General features: G+C 49.2%; 1 protein-coding gene across 2 annotated transcripts in view; it reads left to right on the top strand.

Moving 5' to 3' along the window:
- The first annotated feature begins 2,853 nt into the window (after positions 1-2,853).
- The window catches only part of FRMPD2 (FERM and PDZ domain containing 2), a 75,686-nt gene continuing 56,644 nt past the window's right edge, over positions 2,854-21,895 (top strand). The window contains exons 1-9 of one of the 2 annotated variants that reach the window (XM_089897800.1): positions 2,854-2,997; positions 4,635-4,792; positions 8,863-8,928; positions 11,090-11,281; positions 13,013-13,145; positions 13,844-13,931; positions 15,723-15,849; positions 17,758-17,829; positions 19,915-20,089. In XM_089897800.1, the coding sequence (XP_089753926.1) occupies positions 2,874-2,997; positions 4,635-4,792; positions 8,863-8,928; positions 11,090-11,281; positions 13,013-13,145; positions 13,844-13,931; positions 15,723-15,849; positions 17,758-17,829; positions 19,915-20,089 (1,135 nt within the window). In that variant the 5' untranslated portion in view covers positions 2,854-2,873. The remainder of the gene's footprint in view (positions 2,998-4,634; positions 4,793-8,862; positions 8,929-11,089; positions 11,282-13,012; positions 13,146-13,843; positions 13,932-15,722; positions 15,850-17,757; positions 17,830-19,914; positions 20,090-21,895) is intronic. The other variant, XM_089897799.1, reaches the window with a different exon arrangement.

Genomic DNA, 21,895 nt, shown 5'->3' with positions numbered 1-21,895 from the left:
CCTCTTTCCCCCTCTCTCTTCTTTCTTTCCCTTTCCATTTCTTCCTTCCTTCCTTCCTTTCTTTCTTTCTTTCTTTCTTTCTCTCTTTCTTTTCTTTCTTTCTTTCTTTCTTTCTTTCTTTCTTTCTTTCTTTCTTTCTTTCTTTCTTTCTTTCTTTCTTTCCTTCTTTCTTCCTTCCTCTCTTCCTCCCTCCCTCCCTTCCTTCTTTCTTTCCTTCCTTCCCTTCTTCTTTTTTAAATAATTCACTTGCTGAAGAACTTAGGCTGTTTGACTTGCAGAGTTTCCCGAGTTTGGATTTCGCGATGGGATACTCTCTGTGTAGTTCAATATATTCTTTACCCTTTAAAGGTCATAAAATGGCAGCTAGATACAGAGACCTGATATGACTCAGGTTTAATCCCTTTGTAAGACTATATAGCTGGTGTTGTGTCCCTTCTACAGGAGGCACAATATATAAATTTTCAGGGCAGATTTCTAGTGCAGTCAAATTTATTTTCAAGCAGGATGGTAAGTACATTTACATTCCAAAATTAAAATAGGAGCAGAAATCTCATTCAACCAAGCCTAAACCCTCTTAGCTGGCTATTAACTAAGAAAAATTTAATATGTTGGTTTGTCAAATATAGAACTTTTAGGATCTAAGACCATCTATAACTATAATAACTTTTGTAATACTTCAGTGCAGTATAATAATTCCCTATGAATACTAGGTCAGTGCTGTCCAATATTAATCATAAAAGTTAACACTTATATAATATTTATTTTGTGCTAGGCACTGTCCTACTCCCTTTTACATATTGTGCATATTTTCATTTCCCTCTGCTTGGTAAATTGAAAATGTGAATATATACAGTATATACATTTTGTTCCTCCTATTAGCATGTGTTGGAAAGTGTTGACTACATTATGCTCAACAATCACGAAGTCCCCAGTTTCAGTCTCTTCATTTTAAAACCCTGCACAAAAGCCTGTGATGGGCAAATATTGTTCTTCTGCTCAAGAGTTGATATTAAGAGTTGACACAGGAAATACCTACTGAAGAAGCAGACGTGGCAACATTAACCACCTCACACGTGGTCAGCTATTTCCTCCCAGTCTCTAGCTTGTCTTTTCATCCTCTTAACAGCATCTTTCTGAGAGCAAAAGTTTTTAATTTTGAAGAGGTCCAATTTATCAATTTTTTCTTCTATGGCATGTGTTTTCGGTGTCAAGTCTAAGAACCCATTGCCTAGTCCTAGATCCAAGTATTGTCCCTTATTTTATCTAAAAACGTACAGTTTTATGTTGTACATTAATCTATAATCCATTTTAAGTTAATTTTTATATAAGGTGTGAGTTTTTTTCATGATGGATCCAGTACTATTTGTTGAAAAGGCTGTCCTTCTTCCATTCAATTACTATATGGAAATGACGGTATTAACTAACTACTCCAGCCTTTCTATACATTTAATGCATTTTTTTCTAGTCATAAAATAGCTAGAAAAACAATCACATTTCATATTTTTTGAGAGATACTTCATTTTGAGATTCAGAGATTTCATTTCCTATTTGAGAATCATAATCTTGTCCCATTGTTTTTTCTTTACTAGGCAGTGTTTCATTGTGGTTATAAAGATTTAGAAAAATGTGGCAGAATGAGAATGCCTAGTCCATAAGTCTCAAGAAAAGTTTGAAAGAAGAAGTAGGAGGAAGAAAAAAGAAAAGAAAGACAAGTGAGGGCCTGGATTACAGCTTTGATTCCATCATTGTTTACCTGGATTCCCTTGGACTGCTTTCCTGCCTGTAAATGGGATCAACAGTCCCTCTCCGCAGACTCCTTGTGGTAAATAATATGACATACAGAAAGTGTCTAGGTTCTGCTGCAGTGCCCTTCTCACCCTCAGGGGACAGATGGAAGAGCCAGGCTCTTTCTCCTGGGAATCAGGCTGCAGGAGGCTGGTCTTGGAGGTGCGTGGAGGGAGCTGAGCAGCTGGCGAGTGGAGAGCTTGGATTAGCATGTTGGATGGAGGGATGGCTGGGCCATAATATGCTCCCCACCCTGCCCCCAACTCAGCACACCCGCCCTCGGAGCTCCGGCTATAGAAAAGATCAGTGACGCAAATGGATTAGGAAAAGCCTGCCTGGCCTCTTCCTGCTGCCACCGCACCTGGGGCTCTCCACACTGGAGATTAGTGGGTGGCAGCTTTGTCAGGGGGACAGACATTTAAACGTCAGCTTTAGTTTAAAGAGAGCCTCTAAGAAGAGAGGGAAGAGAAGACCAGCCTTTCTCACCTCCTTCTCCAGCAGATCAGTCCCTTGCTTTCCTGTGAGTCTGCACCTTTTCAAAACACAGGGCTTACTATTCCTTCTACTGATTCTTGCCCTTCAGGCACGTGTCGGTGATCATTAGAGACAGGGCTGGTTCTGGCACCAAATCCAACTCTGCTTGTGGCAGCCAGAGAGGAAGAGACATGAATCATGTCTGGGAGGCAAAAAACATTGTTTACCCACTTTCCCAGACAGAGAGGACAGCAGGCGAGAGACATTCCCCAGACAAGGAAGCTCTCTGTGACAGAACATGCCCAGCTCAGAGGGAACCATTCTCATGGTTTGTTTGTTCATTCGTTCATTTATTGACTTAACACTTAACTGGGAGTTTATTTATGTGCTCATTCAGTGAGAACCAGCTGAACCCAGCCAGCCACCAATGAACATTTCTTTAGCTTCTCCTGTGTGTCTGGCCCTGCACCCAGGCGGGGGGACATAAGCGATAAAACATGGGGCTGGTGTGCTGCAGAGGGGGCTGGACCGTGCATGGGCTGGCATGGCCAGTGCTGGTCCAGACATGCTCCTGGACACTGCAAGGGCTCTGCCACACGTGTGTCTTTGCAGGCATGAGCCCGGCCTCTGTAACTCTGGCCAGTGCCCTGCAGGTCCGGGGCGAAGCTCTGTCTGAAGAGGAGATCTGGTCCCTCTTGTCCCTGGCTGCTGAGCGGCTCCTGGAAGACCTCCGTGGTGGTAAGAGTGTGTGATGGGGGCAGCTGAGTCACAGGGAGCTGAATGTGAAGCTTCCCAAACACATTTCTGGGTGCTGCTTATTGATGTGTCATCCGTCCGAGGTATTAGAATGAGTAGGCAAAGGACACCCGCCCATGGAGCTGCTCTGGGAGGGCAGCTCTGTCTCTTGAACCCATGGCATGCCGCAGAGTTGGAAGAAAGTTTTTTTGCCTTGGTATTGCAACTTTTCTGGGCAAGGTGTCTAGGGAGAGAGCGGCTGCAGCTCTGTGGGCCTCTCCCAACACCTGGGCAGTCTGGGCAGAATCAGAGACAGGAGGCAGGGGGCAGCTATCAGGATGGCTGGCACCTGCAAAATGGTCCCCTGCAAGATGCTGCAACAGCAGTGTCCCATCAGGGGACAGAACCCACACACTCAGTGGTCTAAACAGGGGAGGTTAATATAAAGAATTATTTATAACTCCGATAGAAAAGTAACTGTCAGATATAAGAAAACTCGACATGGCCCCCTAGGATTGAGGGCAGTACCCAGTGAGGGACAAAATTTGAAGGGAAGCCCCCTCCCCAGGTTGGGGTTCAGATCGGCTGGAGGAGCTGTGCTTGCAGCCCACGATGATGGCAAAGTTCTCTGCTTTGCCTGGCCATAGCCGTTTGCAGTCACCGGACAAGCTAGGCACAGGCACTTGCCTACAGGTGACCCTCTGGGTGGGGGCGGGAGCAGGTGAGCCACAGCTCCGGGACCTAGTGCCGGCAGGAGGCCTGGAGCCCAACGAGTCTGTGTGGACCGGGTCGCGAGAAGATGATCACTTGACAAGGTCGGCCCGAGGGGTGGCCCAGGGACGTGCGTAGGAGCAGAGCGTCACTCTTAAGCACAAACCGGTGACCGCTCCCCCACCTCCCTCGAAACGGCAGGAGAGCCCGCCTCCCGCAATGTCTTTCCAGCGCCCTCTACTGAGAAAACTGCACATCACGCTCGCCGTAGAAGATGCTTAAGGGAGGGAGCAGGTCTTGAAAGACGGATTTGGAGATTCGAGGCCTTAAATTCATAACTGGAACAAACACTGGGTGCCCACACCCAGATGTCAGCTCCGAAGTCACACGTGCTTGGGGACTGCCAGCCAGCCGTGGAGGCTCCCCATGCGGGAGATGACACATGCGCAGTCAGGGTGAGGGTCCCCGCGTGGGGAGATGAAGGGAGGTTGTGCACCGGTCCCTTCAGCTGCATCTTCTTCCTGAGTCTTCACTCCCTCTTCCTCGCCCTGGAGGTTCTGATGAACAGCTATAGTACTTCAGAAGACCGGCTATCTTGGTCCCTGAACGGGCTCCAGAGAACTCAGACTTGTGCTAATTTCCAGGTGGATCTGATCTCTCTTTACCTGTTACCTTGAGACTCTTGGGCCACCTGTGAATTTGGATGCAGCTGCTAGTTTCCCAGCTACCGCTGCAGCCACCTTTCATGACACATGCTCCTATGCCTGCTCACGTCAGGCTTGAATTCCTTCCACTACATGTTTCCCCGGGTCTTGCTCACAGTTCATCCCAGAGGGGGGGTTTGCAAGGCACCTGCCGGGCACAGTCCCACAGATGGCCCTCCAGATGGCAGCCCTATCTCTACACCCGCATCGCTGCCTTGGTTTCAGATTCCTCGGACTATGTGGTCTGCCCCTGGTCAGTCTTGCTTTCTGCGGCTGGAAGTCTCTCCTTCCAAGACCACGTTTCTCATATAGAAGCGGCTCCTTTCAAGGCCCCTGAACTGCTACCAGGACAGAGTGATGACGAGCAGCCTGATGCATCTCAGGTAAGGCACGTGGTGTCTCTGCAGCACCCCCTGGGCCTGTCCTCTGGGAAATGCCTGGTCCTAGGTCATCCCCAGCTCCCAGCTCAGCCCCGAGGAGCACTGAAGCAGAATGGAGTTAAAGAATTTTATTCCCAGGCTTTCTTGCCAGTAATTTATTAGCTCTTAGATGAGGACAAGTCGACTTCTCTGAGCTCCAAGATCTATGTCTATAAAGTGGGGTTAATATGACCTAACAAATCAGCTTATTAGAAATACTCAAAAAGAAGTTCTGGAAAAATTGTAGATAAATGGTCCAGCAGCATGTAGCAAAACAGTAAAAAGGGCCCAACAAGTCCTCAACTGGAATGTATCCCAAGGCATGAGTAAAGATTGATTTGGCTGCAGTGAGGTTTATTGCTGCGTGGTTGACATTAGTGACAAACTGGAAACGAGCTAAATCTCCAGTGAGAGTAGACGTGAAACAAGACAGCATTAAAATTAAGCTGTAGAAACTTAATGACCTGAAAAGAAATTAAATATATACATGTACAACGTGATCCTAGTTGTGTACACATACACGCACACGCACATACACATGCCCAGAGTTCTAAAAATATATGTCTCGAGTGATTATTTCTGGACGGCAACATCAGTGGTGATTTTTTTCCATGGATGTGTTTTGCTTCTGAATAGTAAAAAGCTCTAGTTAAACATGATCTTCGATGTTAAAACGAAGCATTTCTAAGGAAAGAATGAGGTCAGGCAGGCACGCAGCGCTGGGCAGAGCATAGTGTGTGTTTAATCACTGAGTTCTGTTCCTTTCCCTTTCATTGGAAAAGGGCAAATCTGGAATTCCGCTCCTCTCAGGAGGCATCCTGGAATGGGAGCTGCTTTTCCTTTGCGCTTGGAGAATAGGACCTCAGTGGCTTCCAGGTTTGTCTAGTTTGGGCCCATGTCTGACTGGTTTGTCTCCAAATCAGATCACCACAGCGAAAACATGAGAGTCATCTTTGCAGTGGCCTGGGCTCCGTCACCCCACTGGCAGTTGCCCCAGCACACCAGGCCCCTGAACCCTTTCCTATACTGCCAGATTCCAGGGGTGAATCCCTGGACTCCTGTGTTGGACACAGACTTGAGTGCCTCTCAGATTGCCCCTATTTGGGTCTCTTGGGTGATGCTCCACCCACACCAAGTTGCCTCCTACACTCTGAACTCAGCTAAGATGATACATCCTGAGCCGTGGGATCTGACTTTCTGAGCAAACACTAGAGGGGCCTGCTGATGAAACCTGAAAGTGCAGGGGAGCTAGTTTCCTATGGAGTGAAACTCCACCAATGGGAAGTGGGAGATGGGAGGGGAAGGAGGAGATAAATTCTCCCTTCTTCCTTTCTTCGTGAGCTGCTTTTAGGAAAGTCCTGCTGGCCTTCCAGAGAAGCTCTGAGTGCCAAGGCTTAGTGTGCTTGCTTCCTGCTGTGCTTTGTTGCTTGTTACAAGGAAATGACCAGTGTAGTGACCCCACACATCACATCTGTCCTTGCCTCCCTCCCCCTTTTCTCCTCACCCTCATTGCCCTGGGCTTACTGCTCCTGAATGAAATGTCATACTGAATCCTTGCTTCAGGCTCTGCTTTCTCCAGGACCTGAGCTGAGACAGATCTTGAGTGCTCCTGGGGTCCTTCCCCATCCTTCCCAACACTCTCTAGTGAGGGACAGACATCACCCTCCTGATTGCAGCTTGGCCTCTTCTGAAGATCTAGTCACTCCTTTGCTCAGACCATCCTGGAGCTGAGCCAAGCTGGGGAAGAACATCCTTCTCCCTCTGCACATGTTCCTCCGTGGAGAGGAGGGAGGGTTCCCAGAGTTCCAAGGCTCAAGGAATAGGCTGAGCTAAGAACTAGGGAAGCGTGTTGCTGAGAATCTGAGCCAGGAAGGAAAGGGTGAGTTTGAGCTGGGAGAGGGTCAATGTGGGCAGGGACTGAGTCCTTAATGGACCAAACAACAATTTTGTTGGTGGTTTAATTCCCTAGGCATGGCATATGGGAGTGTGGCTTAAGTAGAAGAAACCACTGGCCTTCAGCCTTATTTGTTAGGCCAGGATGCAAGGTTACCTGGCCATTCCCTCTCTTACAGCATCCCTACCATGCAGTTCTGTTAACTTCTGTTTTCCTCCATTCATCAGGGTCTCCTGTCTTCATCCAGTTTGGCTTGGGTCCTGTGGGAGGTGGGGTAGACAATCAGGAAAGTAGTCTCAAGAGAGGCTGTGCTCAGAATCCTCCCACAGCCCTGGGCCCTTTCTGAGGTTAAGAGGATGTACTCTGACCCCTCTCCTCAGGGCAACATTCAGCTCTACCCAGCACACTGAGATGTTTCCTCCACTGCTTGGAGTGTTAGTTCTAGGTGCAGGTGGAAGGTGTGGGCAGGTCTCTAACTACAAGGCACTCATTCCATCATCACCCCATCCCGGGATCATGGCAGACATTACCAATCTATCATGATGTTCTTTCACGCTGAGCCAGGAGTTGCCTTCAGAATCCTTCTCACCACCCTTCTCCAAGGCAGCAACTACCAGTGGGCTGTATTTGGGATTTGGGATGAGGCCTGTTGTCATTGCAGCCTTAGGCCCTGCGCTGGAACACTTTAAGATAGAGCCCTTGGAATCCAGGTGGGTTCCCAGGTGTGGACGGTGCCTCTGGCAGTGCCCAGGCAGCCATTCTCAGGGTCAGTTCTCTGGAAATGAGGGTGCAGCTGGTGAACTTCCCTGCAGGTGTCTAGCCTTTTATCAGAGGAGTGGTTAGCTGGTTTATGTGTATAGTTTCGGACCAAGAAGAGGACTAATTGGCGCATGTGAATGGTACACATGCCCTTGACCTAAAAATGTAAAAACCAAAATGAACCCCACTTGCATTAGACTCAGTAGATTGCTCCAGTAACGACACGTTTTTACATATCATGCTTTGCGAATTCAACGTCTCCCTTTCAAAGTCCCAGAAATCATTTCATGAAGAGAAAAATCTTAAGGGAAATGCACCTTGTCAGTTATAATAGAAGCCTAATAATAATAGTAATGATAATAATAATAATAATAAACATTTATTGAGGATTTAGTATGATCCAGAGGTGACAAAGCCAAGTGGCTCAAGGCAGGGGTTCTGGTGCCTGGGTTCAAGTTTAGGCTTTAGGTCTTATTTGGGCAAGTTCCCTAACTTGTCTTTGCTTTAGTTTCCTCTCCGTGAAATGGGGAAAATTAAATACATACTTCACCGGATGGTGGTGAGGACTAAATAAATTAATATAAGTAAAAGACTTAGAGAAAGGCTTAGTCTGTTATAAGTGCTCTCTGACTAATAATAATCAAAACAATAATGAATATTATTATTACCGTGTCCAGGTCCTCTTTACGCAATCCTCAGAAGTTTTCAGGCAGAATATTCACTTTAAAGATGACGAAACTGAGGCTCAGGGAAGTCAGATAATGCTCTTCTGTTACACAATGTTGCTTTCTGACAACATATGATGCTTTTTAATCAGGCTGAACCGTAGTGTGTCATGTAGAGACAGTTTTGGCTACAAGAATCAGAAAGCCTAAAATACAGCTGCTGGAACCATACCTATAGTTATTTATGTAACAAGAAGTCAAGAGATTGGTCAGAAGCTTGGTAAATGTCATCAAGGATCTAGGCCGTATATTTCCAATCTGTCCTCCTTAGCTGTTGACTTTTTGCCTTTATGCTTATTGCCTCATGGTCATAAGATGGCTGCCATGATTCCATGTATCACATCAGTGTTCAAGACAGAAACAGGGGGCAAAGGATGGGACCAGCCACATGTGTTCCTGTTGACAGTAAAGAACAAACTTTTTCAGAAGCCCCCTAACAGACTTACTTCACATCTTTCACAAAAATTGAGCATCATGGTCACTGAGACTTTCAGCCTCCAGAGTAGGATGCAGCAAAGTTTAAGGGAGTTGCAGATGGTTGTTTGGCTAGCCAGCCAACAGTGTCTGCCACATGCGGAAATGAACTGTATCTTGCTTACAGGACCGTGGAATAACAGAGGTGACAGATCTAATCATGTGCTTTTTCTCTTGGGCAGATGCACGTCTATTCTTTGGGAATGACCCTCTACTGGTCAGCAGGGTTTCACATTCCACCAAATCAGGTCTGTGAACAAGATATTCAGAGTCTTGCCAGGTCATGTCTTTGGATTTATTTAGTTTTTTCCCAGGGCAGGGACCACATCTGTTGAGCTATGTGCCACCACTCTGTACTCCTAGGTTCTAGGAAGGATTACCAATCGATTAAAGAGCTGCTCCTGCTGCGTACAGAAAGAACCTCAGAATCCTACTCAACTTGGCACTCCAGGCAGACACAATTTGGGATTGGCAAGTAAGATAAGAACTTATTTGCCACTCCAGTCCAGAGGAACTGGGAAGCTAGAGGGTTTTATAGATACTGAAGATACCAATTTATAAAAAAGGCTTTAAAGCAGCCCTTCCTGAAGTGAGATGCTTCCATGAAAAAGGGTTCTGTGCTCAATTGATTTGGGAAAATGTCCCTACGATGTCTTCTTCTTGAAGATTTGTCAGAGTAGTTTATTAAAGACTCTGAGACGGCTTAAAGCACAGAAACTTTTAAATTTTATCGTAGCATTTTATAAAATTTTTGACTACAGTATGCGTATGTGTGTGTATGTGTAAATTTTCATCTGACGCTATAAGAATTCCGTAGAAACCAGCGTAACAAGAACATACATTGGAGAACTCTGTCTAGACTGTTTGCCTTATTTCTTTCCTCCCTCCCCCCCTTTCCTTCCTTCCTTCCATCTCACCCTTGCCCTCTCCAATTAAACATCCCAGTGTTTCCGGCGCTCCTTCTGAAAAGGGACCTGCCCATGTCCCTCTCCTGTGGAATCTTTCACAGATCCCCACTCCCCACGGCGTTGCATTCCTCTTCTCAGCAGAGCATACCTGGAGCCCAGAATTGGTTCCTACCTGTGACCCTGGTTCCTCTCTGATACTCTGCCATAATCAGGGCTGGCTTAGTGGGCATGTGGCCTGTGTAATAGCACAGGGCCCTGCACTTAAAAGGGCCCCCCACTTGATTCAGTGCTCTGCATTAAAGTTCTTAACAATTTTGACCAAGGGGCCCTGCATTGTCCTTTTGCCCTGGGCCTGGTCCTGCTCATAGCCTCCTTCCTTCTAGACACATGCCAACATTTGCCCACACTGCTCCCTCTGTTTGCGGCTCACTCCCCAGCCTTTCTCCTGGCCAGCCCGTGTGCTTTTTGAGATTTAGTTCAAGTTCTTTCCCCAGTTCCCTCCTCCCTCCCCAGACGGGGTTAGGCCCCTTCCTCTGTGTTATGACCACGTCTTATGTTTCTGAGACCAAAGCCCTTATCACCCTGTACTGTCCTTGTCTCTTTAAGTGACCATCTTCCTCATTAGACTTTACACCTCTTAAAGGCTGGGGCTGTCTCCCACCTTATACTGCAAGTAGCCACTCAGTCCCGGCACATAAGAGGTCCTCTGATGTGCTATATGAGTGTGGGGCTCAGTAGCCTGGTTACACATGAAGATAGGCATTCACAACTCATGCTCCATGGCAGGGGGTGGTAGTGCGGTCTTCATCTGGAAAATAACCTACAGTGTGGGTGAGGGTGAGAAAACACCTAAGAGTGAGTATGAATTTGAGACCTTCCCCACATAAATTATGGTCATTCAAACACATGAGGGAAGTGTTTAATAAAATAACTGTTTTTTCTTTTGCTTGATGTGTACATGTGACATAAAGTTCAGTCAATGATGATTGACCTTACGCCGACCACTGGAGATTCCAAAGTGAAAAAGCCACAGTCCCTGCGGTCCTGGAGCTCACACTCTAGGGGAAAGGCCCAGTGAGAGCCACCTAAATAATCAGAGAAAATGTCAATCTGGCCAGGCGAATGTGAGTTAAAGGCTGACCTGGTTGGATCTGGGTGCTTGGCATAGGCAGAAATCCATTTTGTCAAGCACCTATTTTTCGTAGGCATTTCAAGGATGTGTTTGGGCTCCCGGCGCCCGGAAGGACGTTCCAGATTAGAAAGCAGCAAATTACACACAGCTGGTGCAGAGATAATTGCTCCTCATTTTGTGGCCTCAGTGATATACAGTGATAAACAGGCCTCAGGCTGTTTAGCCTCCCTAAACTCCCCAGAAGGAGTGAGCATCTGTCTAGTTAATGAGAACATCTGTTCTTAGTTGTCTCCACGGCACACCTGACAAGGCACTGGCCTCAGGGGCTGCGGCTCTGGAGGCTTCTCACGTGGCTGCCCCACTCTCCAGCCCCTGCAGCTCTGCGAGCCCCTGCACTCCATTCTACTAACCATGTGCGAAGACCAGCCTGGCAGGCGGCTACCGCTGCAGTCCATCCTGGAAGCTTGTCGGATTCATTGGGAAGAAGTGGCCGTCCACCCAGCCTCTGCCAGTCTCCATGTCAGACAGCTGGTCGGCTTGGTTCTGGGCACCATCTCCGAGGTCAGTGTAGATCTGCGCTTTCCAGGCCAGGGGTTACTCGCTAGCCACGTGTGGCTGTTGAAGTTCAAACGAGCTAAGTCATAGTTCATTGAAAGGAAATAAAACATTCAATTCCTCAGTCACACCAACCACACTTAAGCGCTCAGTAACCCCTTGTAGCTGGCGAGGACCATACTGGGCAGGACAGATCTAGAACGTTCCTGTTACTGCAGTTCTAGCAGGCAGTGCTGGTGAAGACCTTTGAGCGAGCCTAGATTTCTAATGTGGCTAAGACCCTTGAGATCTTTGAAAGAGCCTCTTTTCCTAAAAACAGTCGTGTTTATGACTCATGGGTTAGCTTATCAAAATTCAACCCTAAGGCCTTGCATGAGAAGCCTTCCCTGACTTCGCCTACATTGTCCCTGGCCGTTCCCTCCCCTCTGCCGTCTTGTACCTGCAGAGGGTCCCCTTGCTGTGCTTGTCACACGGTGCTGCTTGCTGCCCTGTGCACTCGCCAGTGCCTAGCAAGGGGTCCGGCACATAGTGAGCATTTGGCTTAGGCTGGGTTTCCTTGAAGCAAAGCCAGAGGCGGGCATTCTTGTGCAAGTTAGTTATTGGGGGTACTCCCAGGAGAGGGAGTGATGGAAGGATGGGGGACAAGCCGAGTAAGGAGGTGGTCTCAGGAGGAGACAGCCTCGCTGGGACTCGGGTGAGGCAAGTGAGGTGTTCGCTGGGCAGCACTGAGCTTGTCCAGGGGCGTGTTGGAGAATTGAGACGGGGCCATGTGGACAGAGAGGAGGGGATGGCTGTGGAGATGCTGCCCACAGTCAATCAGAAAAGGCCTCTCCCAGGGATTCCCTAGCGGTCCAGGAGTTAGGACTCTGTGCTTCCACTGCAGGGGACACAGGTTCGATCTCTGGTCGGGGAACTAAGATCCGGAAAGCTGTGCAGGTGGCCAAAGGAAAAGAAAAAGAAAGAAAATAAAATCAAAGAAAATGCCTCTCCCATCCTGTCCTCCTTCTTGGGCCCCTTCTCTCTTGGCGTGTAAACATGTCACTCCTGTACATTGAGCCAGAGGGTTTGGTGGGGACAGAGGAGGTCCATGTACTCGAAGGACACTAGAGCCTACCATCCATTGATATGTCGTTGTTCCCTGATGGACATTGTGATGATCTGCAGCATTGCCATCGGGAAATCATAAAGTGACTTCGATCAGGGACCTGTGAAGTGATTTCCACTGCTTATTAGACCCTCACTGGGGCACTGAACTCAGTAAGCTACAGAGGTGCGTTAAGCACACGGTGAGGTTGTGGGAGAGAGACAAGCAAGCAAACTTGCTGTAACGTGGTGGAATAGAGCCAGATGTGAGTAAAGTGACGAGGGGAGGTGATGAGAGGACATTCCTATCTGCAGTTATGGAGAGGGCAGAGGTGGAGAGGATGTAGCTCTGGGCCTTGGAAGCACAGGAGAGATCATCAGGGAGACCCTGGCCCGTGGAGGGGGCGTGTGAGCGAAGGCACAGATGTGCATGTGTATGCAGGTGTTGGGGGGTGGGGGTGAGTGAACCACCTCTAGGCTGTGTGGCTGGTACACACAGACCTCGCTCTGGTTGCTACGTGCTCACTGTTGGGCTCCCACTGTGCAGGACAGACCCTTCCACACTGACTCAAACTGATAGCCAGGTTGTATGCGTCTGTGTAAATGTCCCCTCTCGACCTTGGGATGTGGATGTGTGATGTACTTGACCCTCAGGTGGAGAGGAGGGCTGTGGAGGAAAGCTCGTCCGGGCAGCAGGACAGAAGCTACCTGCTCAGGAACAGGTTGCAGCAGGCCAGCTGTGAGAGCCGGGCACCGAGGGCCCCGGGGTGTCTGCATCCCTGCAGAGGTGGGTATGGCGCCTGAGCATTCCCTGGGTGGGCTGATGGTACCCACTCTGTTGTTTCCTGGCCCCTGTGGGCCTGATATCCATGCTGTGGAGGCAGAGAAAGCCCGTACAAACCCAACTCTTCCAGGAAGCCCCTGAAGAGAAGGGGCTGAGCTTAGGACTCGCCTGTGTCCTGAGGAAAACTTCATTCGGAGATGTAATTTAGCAGAGTTATTTATATCCAACATAAACTCTCTTTTAAAATTGATAAAAACAAATTTAAACAAACGACATGAAAGAAAAATTTCCCTTTAATTGATTTCTAGGTGGAGTGAAAGAAAAAGCAATTTGTGAAAGAGTGTTTTTGCTGTTGCTCTAGGTGTGTTAGAAGAATGGCCTTTAGACTAATCTTCAAATCTTCCACCGTTCTCTGCTCTTCAATTTGAGATTTAAAAAAAATTAATTTACTGTTTGTTGTCCATAAAATAAGGTTCTCTTTGTTGTTAAGCTTCATCTTTCCTCCCAAAAACTCCCCCAACCCTCTGTAGCTGTTATTTCCATTTTTCACATGAGGAAAGAGACTCAGAAAGGTCAAGTAACTTTGTCAACGGCACACAGCTAGTAAGTTGTGATGCTGATATCCACACCCTAGGTTGCTTAATTCAAGAGAGCCGTGCTCTTTGCCTCTGCTCATGCCCTCCACCATGCTCTTTGGTTAGTTTCAGAGAGAAGCACAGAGACTCAGAGCTCCCTGGAGCCCAGACTGAGCGCCTCAGCACACAGTTGCTGCAGCCTCTCTGTGAACAGGTAAGCAGCAAGGTGTACGGGGCTGTGAACTTGGTGTGGGACCTGCTGTACCCTGCTTCTTTCTTCTGATTATTGAGAAGTCTGTTGCTTTTCCGGAAAAAGCTGACCCTATTGCATTGGCAGGTGAAAAAGCCACATTTAAACAGATGTGAAGCCAAGATGATGAGGGGCCTGATGGCAGCTATGGTGTCAGGGCATTCTGTCTTCCCTGGGAACCAAGTTCAGACTCAGTTATGGAACAACATCCTTCTGTTGTTGTGATTATCTATGTCACATGAGGCTGCGTAACAAACAGCCACAAAACACAGCGACTAAAAACAATGATTTATTTAGCTTTTGATTCTGTGAGTTAGGAATTTAGGCTGTGCTCAGCTGGGAGGTTCTTCTGCACTCTGCAGGGTACTCTTGTGCATCTGTGATCAGCTACACCTCAGCTGGGCAACTTCGCTTCTGGGGGTTGGCTGGCTGTTGTCTAGGCAAGCCCTGGTTCTTCACCACAGGCTAGCTAGCCTGGGATTGTCCTTATGACAATGGCAGAGTTGAGGTCAAGAGAGGGAAGGAGGGAAGAAGAAAAGGGAGGAGGGAGGGAGGGAGAGAGAGAGAGAGGTATCTCCACAGAACCTCCAGAAGTAGCCCTAGCCCTCACTACTTCCACCTCATTCTATTGGCCAAAGAAAGCTATAGGTCAGCCCAAATTCAAGGAGTGGGGAACAGACTCCACCTTCTGATGGGAGGGACTTCAAAGTCCCACGGTTAAGGGCATGGATCAGGGAGAAGAATTGTGGCTATTTTCAAAATCAGTCTAATAAACCTGCTTGAAACCCATATGGGCCCATATCTTCCTGGACCTGGAACATTATGCATTTTGAAACTTTATTTATATACATCTTGATTCGTTGTCTCTCCACGGGTCAGCCAAGGGCTGTAGCCAGCTTGATGTCAAATACACAGCTGGGGCCTTGGCAGGAGGCTGCATTTTGAGGCTGCACCTCAAAATGCTTTTTCCTCTATTTAAAACTCTATTTGTGGGACTTCCCTGGTGGCACAGTGGTTAAGAATCCGCCTGCCAATTCAGGGGACATGGGTTTGAGCCCTGGTCCGGGAAGATCCCACATGCTGCGGAGCAACTAAGCCCACGTGCCACAACTACTGAAGCCCATGTGCCTAGAGCCCGTGATCTGCAACAAGAGAAGCCACCGTGATGAGAAGCCCGTGCGCCGCAACGAGGAGTAGCCCCTGCTCGCCGCAACTAGAGAAAGCCCATGTGCAGCAACAAAGACCCAATGCAGCCAAACATAAATAAACAAAACAAAACTCTATTTGCTATTTTCCCAATGAAAATCGTGGGTTTTTTTTCTGATTCCATAAACAATGTGTGTTTATCGTTGAAACATTTTGAACAATAGATAGGATTCTAGGGAGGAAAGAAACAATGTGTGTTTATCGTTGAAACATTTTGAACAATAGATAGGATTCTAGGGAGGAAAGTCAGACCCTCTGCAGCCCCATCACTCTGTACTCAGGACCTGGGGTCACGGCCTGTCCTGAGCACAGTGAGCAGAGGCAGCGTCAAAGTGGGGTGAGGAAGAGACGGCCTGCACCCTTGTACCTCAAAACAACCCCCGTGGCTCTGCAGCCCTAACGTCTCTGGGCCTCAGCTTCCTCATTGACAAAGCAGATATAACTCGTGGGGTGAAGGGGCAGTCGTGGGGACACACGTGTGTGTGGGCTTTTGCTAGATGGGAGCTGTTTCTACTGTTAACTGTTGCTCCTTCTCTGACCTCTGGCCAGCGTTCTTCCAGCTGAAGTTCCCCCAGATCTTCAGGGAGGCCGACGGCTCAGCTCTGGTTCTGCTCTCCCAGAAAACTCACGGCTAGCAGCTTCTTCTGGAAAGGGTTTCCTGCAGAGAAAGGGAAAGGTGAGCAGAGAGGACCAAAGGGCACTCCCAAGAGAGGTGTGAGCAAGGAGGCGCGTGTGGCTGACACAGCAGCTGAAAATGGGCAGGGTCCTGCCGGGGGTCGGGGTGGTGCAGCTTCCCTGGGCTGAGATTTACAGAGAACTGGACTAAAATCATCCTGAACTTTGAAATTTAGGGCAATAGGTGTTATTGAGTGGCCTTGCTGTAGACTCTGTGTAGGACAGAAGGTTGAAGATAACAGGTCCCAGCGTTCAGGAAGTTCACAGCCGTTGGCGTGGATGGTGGCATAACAGGGGACGTGGTAAGAGAGATGAGAAGGCTGAATGTACTTGGAAAGGGCCTTCTGAACAGGTGACACGTGGGAGCAAAGGAATGGATGGGACTGTCAGGGAGAGAGATTCTCCAGGTTGGTTGGCACATAGGGCAGTAGGGGTTGGACGAGTGCGGGGCGTCGGGGCTCAAGAGTAGCCACGCCAGCCTGCCCCAGCCTGGAAGTCCGTGACGACAGGAGGGACCATGTTGGGTGACCTCTACTTGTGGCTCCGGGGACCCCTGACTCCTGGCAGGCAGGCTGGTGTCTGCTGAGGGGCCGGCTTGCTACACCTGTGCTGCAGGGTGAGATCAGGGGTGGTCCCAGGATAACTCCTTCTGCCAGAAACAGCTCTGGCACCAGCGGTCAGAGCCACTTCCGGTGTTTAGATAAAAAGCATCCCTTCCTCGATGCATGACACTGACATTAGCTGAAAAACTGTTTTAATAACCACACAAGCCCACAGTGACCATGGGGATCAGTGCCCCTGGATCTGTGACAAGCCCCTCCCAAGCAGGCTGTTCACTGAGGAGGCTGTCCCTGCCAGGCCTTCTGTCTGAGCATCAGTAGCCCTTTGGGAACGTCAGACCCAGATGCCCCCAGTAGGCCTTGTCTGCCTGTCTGTCTGTTGCAGAGAGATTTGCTTAATGTGCTCAACTAATTAGGAATGAGCTGAGCTCGGGGCAGCCTCAGGACATCCTCTCCTCTGTGGCCCTGGTGCCACACTCCCCTCCAGCCCCTGCTGCCCTCCAAGGCCACTCTCAGGTCCTCATGAACTTGGAGGGGGAGGGATGGGCCGGCATCAGGGAGGCCTTGTTCATCTTCTTTGGCTTTTCTTCATAACCACTCACTAAAGACGCTTCTGAGGGACACCCTGGCTGGATGTTTGGCCTCTTGAGACAGAAGTCCTGCCAGGAACCCGTGGGGGACACATTAGAAGGCCCACCCAATCCTATCACTCACTGGTGTTAGATTTGGGTGAGTTTCTTAACCTCTTGGAGCCTTGACTTCCTGCAAAATGGGTTGAGAATGTGCACCCCATAGGGTGCACATTCTCAGCCCATTTTAGATGGCTCGGTCTAAATAATGGTGGCATTAAAGCACTTCCTGCGTCACAAGTGTGCTACAAACATGGAGTGAAACTGAGAATCGCTCTTCATGCACACTACTGATTCAATGTCCAGAGCTGGAAAAACGTTTCATCGGATCTAAATCTAAAGGTATTTCCGTCTTTGAAAACTCTTGTTGCATATAATATGTATTTATTTTGAGACATATAAAAGACTATGTGATCATGCATGAATTATGACACTGAGAATGAAGTGGACACCTAACTGAAGAGCTAGAACATCACCAAAACCACACCCACTTGTAAGACATCTGCTCTGAGATGCCCAGCTTAGCTAGGGCCTCAGCACAGTTGAGCTCCATTTCATTGAAACCTGCTTGCTGCTGGCTCTGGGCAAGGGACTGCTGCTGGTGGGCAGGGGGAAGTGAGGCCATGGGAGAAGCCCACTTCTGGACCTGGGGGTCCAGCTCCGTGGAACTTGACTTTGATTTCTCTCCTCTACTGTGAGTGACTCTGTGTGTTTCTTCAGTTCTCCAGGCCGGAGTTCGCCCTGCTGGCTGGAGAGGCCCCGGTGATCTTGTATCTGCCTGGAACAATTGTGGTAACTGCTGGGTTCGACTGGGTAGGGCTGGAGGTTGGCGAGGGAAGCGACCAGCTGGGCAGGCCACAAGGCTGACTGAGCTCTGAGGGGCTCACTCTCTCCTCCAGGCACCTGCCAAGTCACACTCCTACTTCATGTCCTTTCTTCAGCATCCTCTTCCCCTTTAAGAGGAACCCTCTGTGACTTCTGATGGAGTCCTGACTGTCCTTCCAGACGAGCTCTGTCTTCTTCTTCCCATTCAGTCAGGAAATATCCTTGAAGCAGCTAGCAGGTACCAGGCACTACTCCAGACCCTAGATCTCCGATATGAACAACGCAGAGTCCTCTTCATGTGGAGCTTGCTTTCTAGCATTTATGCATTTGTCTGTTTTCTGGGGAGGAAAAGCCAGTTTCCCTTCCCTTGGCTCTGCTGCCCCAGCTCAGGCGGACCTGGACTGGGGGTGAGTGACAGGCTTGTCCCTCCTGGGGCCCAAGGAAAGAGCTGTGGTGCTGTCGGCCCAGAGTGGGCACAGCCACTGCCATGCCCTGCTCTGAGATGCCTGACTGAGACCCTTCCTGAACCAGTCCCCCGGGGAGGACGGGAGGGATGGTGGAATATATAAGCTGGGGGCTGCCCTGGGTGGAAGGTGGCAGAGGCTGCAGGGTAGGGAGGGGGAGGCAGAGACTGGACGGGGCCTGGGGCACCAGGGAACAGAGGAGCTGGCAGCCAGACCCCATTACCAGAGGTGGGGAGGCAGGATCACTGTGAACCCACGCTCCTTGTGTGTGCTCCAATGGGACATCACTTAGAAAGCACACATTCAAGGATACAATTATCACAAATTTCAAGAGGGCAACTGCAGAGCATTAAACCGAAGCACTGGGTGCTTCAGAGCACCTTCCACACCCTCCCTGCCCCAGCATGCGCACATATGGTAAACAGCCGCCCCAGGGGACACAGGTGTGCAGGACAGGCAGGAACCAGGGTGGCTAAGAGTGTGCCATATGGTCAGCCCTGCCTGGGATCATGGGAGAGCTCTCCCTCCCACAGGGTCCTCAGACCTGCCCTGGCCCCTGGGGTGTGGGGCTGCCCCTGGGTGTAGGAAGGTCATGGTGTGGTGGCAGGCATGGTCTCAATGGCACTAAAGCCAGCTGTAGTGTCCACCCATGACTGTCTTTTAATGAGGACATTCTGAGGAGGTCTGGGCCAGGCCTCAGTCTAGGCTTTGGGGCACAGGGGATACTCAGCCCCCGTCCTTAGGGAGGCTGGGCCCCTGAGCAGAAAGCATCGGGGGAGCAGAGAAGGGAGAGGGTGGCTTGACCCTCCAGGCCACAGACAAAAGGTCTTGAGCCTGATCTGGGAAACTCATAGGAATTTGCCATGTGGGGAGGGAGAGGAAGAGCATTCCAGGCAGTGGGCAGTATGTGCAGAGACTCAGGCAGACAAGACTTTGTGGCGGCAGAACGATGGGCTGTTCTGGGCGGTTGAGCCCAGGCAACAGTGGTTAGGGTGGGGCTACAGAGGCCGATGAATCTGGAATTTGTCTGAGCAGGGTGAAGTGACAGAAGGCATATCTTTGGATGCGGCTCTGCTGATCAATTTCTCGGTTCATAGTAATCACCTTAGCGCCAGCCCTCTCTCTTCCTTGGATCTGTGCCCACCCAAATTCTCTCTGCTGTGCTCTGTGAAGGCCTGGGGGTCAGTATCAGGTTGTCCAGTACTCCTGGGGGTGTACGCTTCACCACTGTGGTCCTGGGCAGTCCTCTCGAGAAGCAGAGCTCAAGGGGCAGCCAGGATTTCTGCAGGGGAGAGATCTGTTACATGTGGCTCCCCAGCCTTCCTGGCCCCTGCAGAGGCTGGCAGAGAGCACGGATTTGAGTCTGGTTCTGCCTTTTACTAACTCTGCAACTCTGGGCAAGTCCCTTACTGTCTGTGAGCCTTGCTTCTCCTCTGCTGAACAGGAATCACAAGCGTACTTATCTCTTCGGGTTGTTTGTCAGTTAAATGAGAAAATACATATAAAGTGCTCAGCACAATAGCTAGCCCATGGTAAAGACTCTATGTCTTGTAGTTGTTGTTACAATTTATACCATTCTTGTTTTCAGACCAAAAAAGGGAAGTCCTATTTGGCTCTCCGGGCCCTCTGTGTAATGCTGCTGAACGGGCAGTGCCTGGAGGTGAGATGTGACATCACGTCGACAGTGGGAGCCGTCTTCAGCGCTGTTGCGTCCTTTGCCAACCTTGGGGAGCTCACTTACTTTGGCTTGGCTTACATGAAAGGTAAGTGGCTCCCAGGTAGCCCACAGCTGGGCTGGTGCCTCAGGTAACCCCGCTGTCTAGGTACCTGAGTGCTATTCCTTCTAACAAAACTGCTTGAGACTGGGACGTTGCCCCTTGCACGCCTAGACCTTAGTCAGTATGTCAAGTCCTCATGTGCAAACTGTCAAGTAAGTGCAGAGGATGGTAAGGAAACAATGCTTGTAAGATGCTGTATCTTCTGTGATTTGCTGGGTCTGGTTGACCAATCTCAGTGCCTTGAGGTTAGACAAGCAAATGTGAGAAACATTTTTGTCTAGGTGGGAATGCAAAATGGTGCAGCCACTATGGAAAACAATATGGCAGTTCCTCAAAAAATTACCGATTTACCCTATGATCCAGCAATTCCACATTGACATACATACCCAAAATAATTGAAAGCAGCATCTCTCAGAGATATTGGTATTCCCATGTTCATAGCAGCATCATTCACAGTAGCTAAAATGTGGAAGCAACGCAAGTATCCACTGACGGATGAATAGACGAGTAAAATGTGGTATATACGTACAATGGAAGATTATTCAGCCTTAAAGAGGAAGGGAATTCTGACACATAGATGGCTAGATGACACACAGAGGCTACAACATAGATGAGCCTCGAGGACATTATGCCGAGTGAAATAAACCAGTTACAAAAAGGCAGATATCGTATGATTCCACTTATGTAAGGTACCTAGAGCAGTCAAATTCGTAGGGACACAAAGTAGAACGGTGGTTGCCAGGGTCTGGGTGGAGGAGGAAATGGGAGTTATTGCTTCATGGGTACAGATAGAGCTGCAGTTTTACAAGATGAAAAAGTTCTGGAGATGGATGTGGTGATGGGTTTGCACAACAGTGCGAATGTACCTAATTCTCCTGAACTATATACTTAACTGTGGTTAAGACGGTCAATTTTTTTTTTTTTTTTGCGGTACGCGGGCCTCTCACTGTTGTGGCCTCTCCCGCTGCGGAGCACAGGTTCCGGACGCGCAGGCTCAGCAGCCATGGCTCACGGGCCCAGCCGCTCCGCGGCATGTGGGATCTTCCCGGACCGGGGCACGAACCCGTGTCCCCTGCATCGGCAGGCGGACTCTCAACCACTGCGCCACCAGGGAAGCCCTAAGACGGTCAATTTTATGTTGTGTGTATTTTACCACAATAAAAATAAAAATGAGTCCATCTAATCATCCAGGACTAATGGGAAATCAGCACACCCACCCCAGGAGCCTAAGTTAAGAACCCCTTCTGAAGATCCAGAAGGAAAGGGTTTTTACACCTTCCCAGCTCTGCCTTTTTGTTAAAGGGAGTCTTTATTTCCATCTACCGCAAAGATCCCTTCGTTGTAGTGGACGCTCTTTAACCACTGTGTGGAGTGATGGGAAGCAGGCTGAGCTGGGATCACACAGGCCTTCAGGTTAAACCCTGCTCCACCAACCCACCTTGCTAGGTGTCATGATCTCCGTGTTCCTCTGTTCTCCCATCCCCAGTGGGAGAAGCTTATCAGCTTGCGGTAGGATCACTCAGTGTGCCATGGTGGGTAGAGGGCGGACCTTACCTCCCATAGTTCTCAGCAGACCTCTGAAAAATCCCTCTCCCAAGTAAGAGCAACATTATATGCTTCGATGTTGTCGGTTGATGTTTGCTCAGCCTTTCCTCAAGTGTGAATAGAAGAACCTGCAGGAAACATTTTTATTGATCTGTAACATGCAGCCTTAATAAAACCAGTGCGCTTGCTCTGGGAGAAAAACCTTAAGGCTTCTCCCCTACTTTCCCTCCCAGTCAGCTGCCCACC

This window comes from Delphinapterus leucas, chromosome 16, assembly GCF_059928025.1.
Source record: "Delphinapterus leucas isolate spDelLeu-1000000601 "Yukka" chromosome 16, BTC_Dleu_Yukka2, whole genome shotgun sequence".
In the NCBI taxonomy this organism is placed as follows: domain Eukaryota; kingdom Metazoa; phylum Chordata; class Mammalia; order Artiodactyla; family Monodontidae; genus Delphinapterus; species Delphinapterus leucas.
The sequence above is the reverse complement of the archived record's forward strand: the minus strand, read 5'-3'. Positions and strand labels throughout refer to the sequence as shown.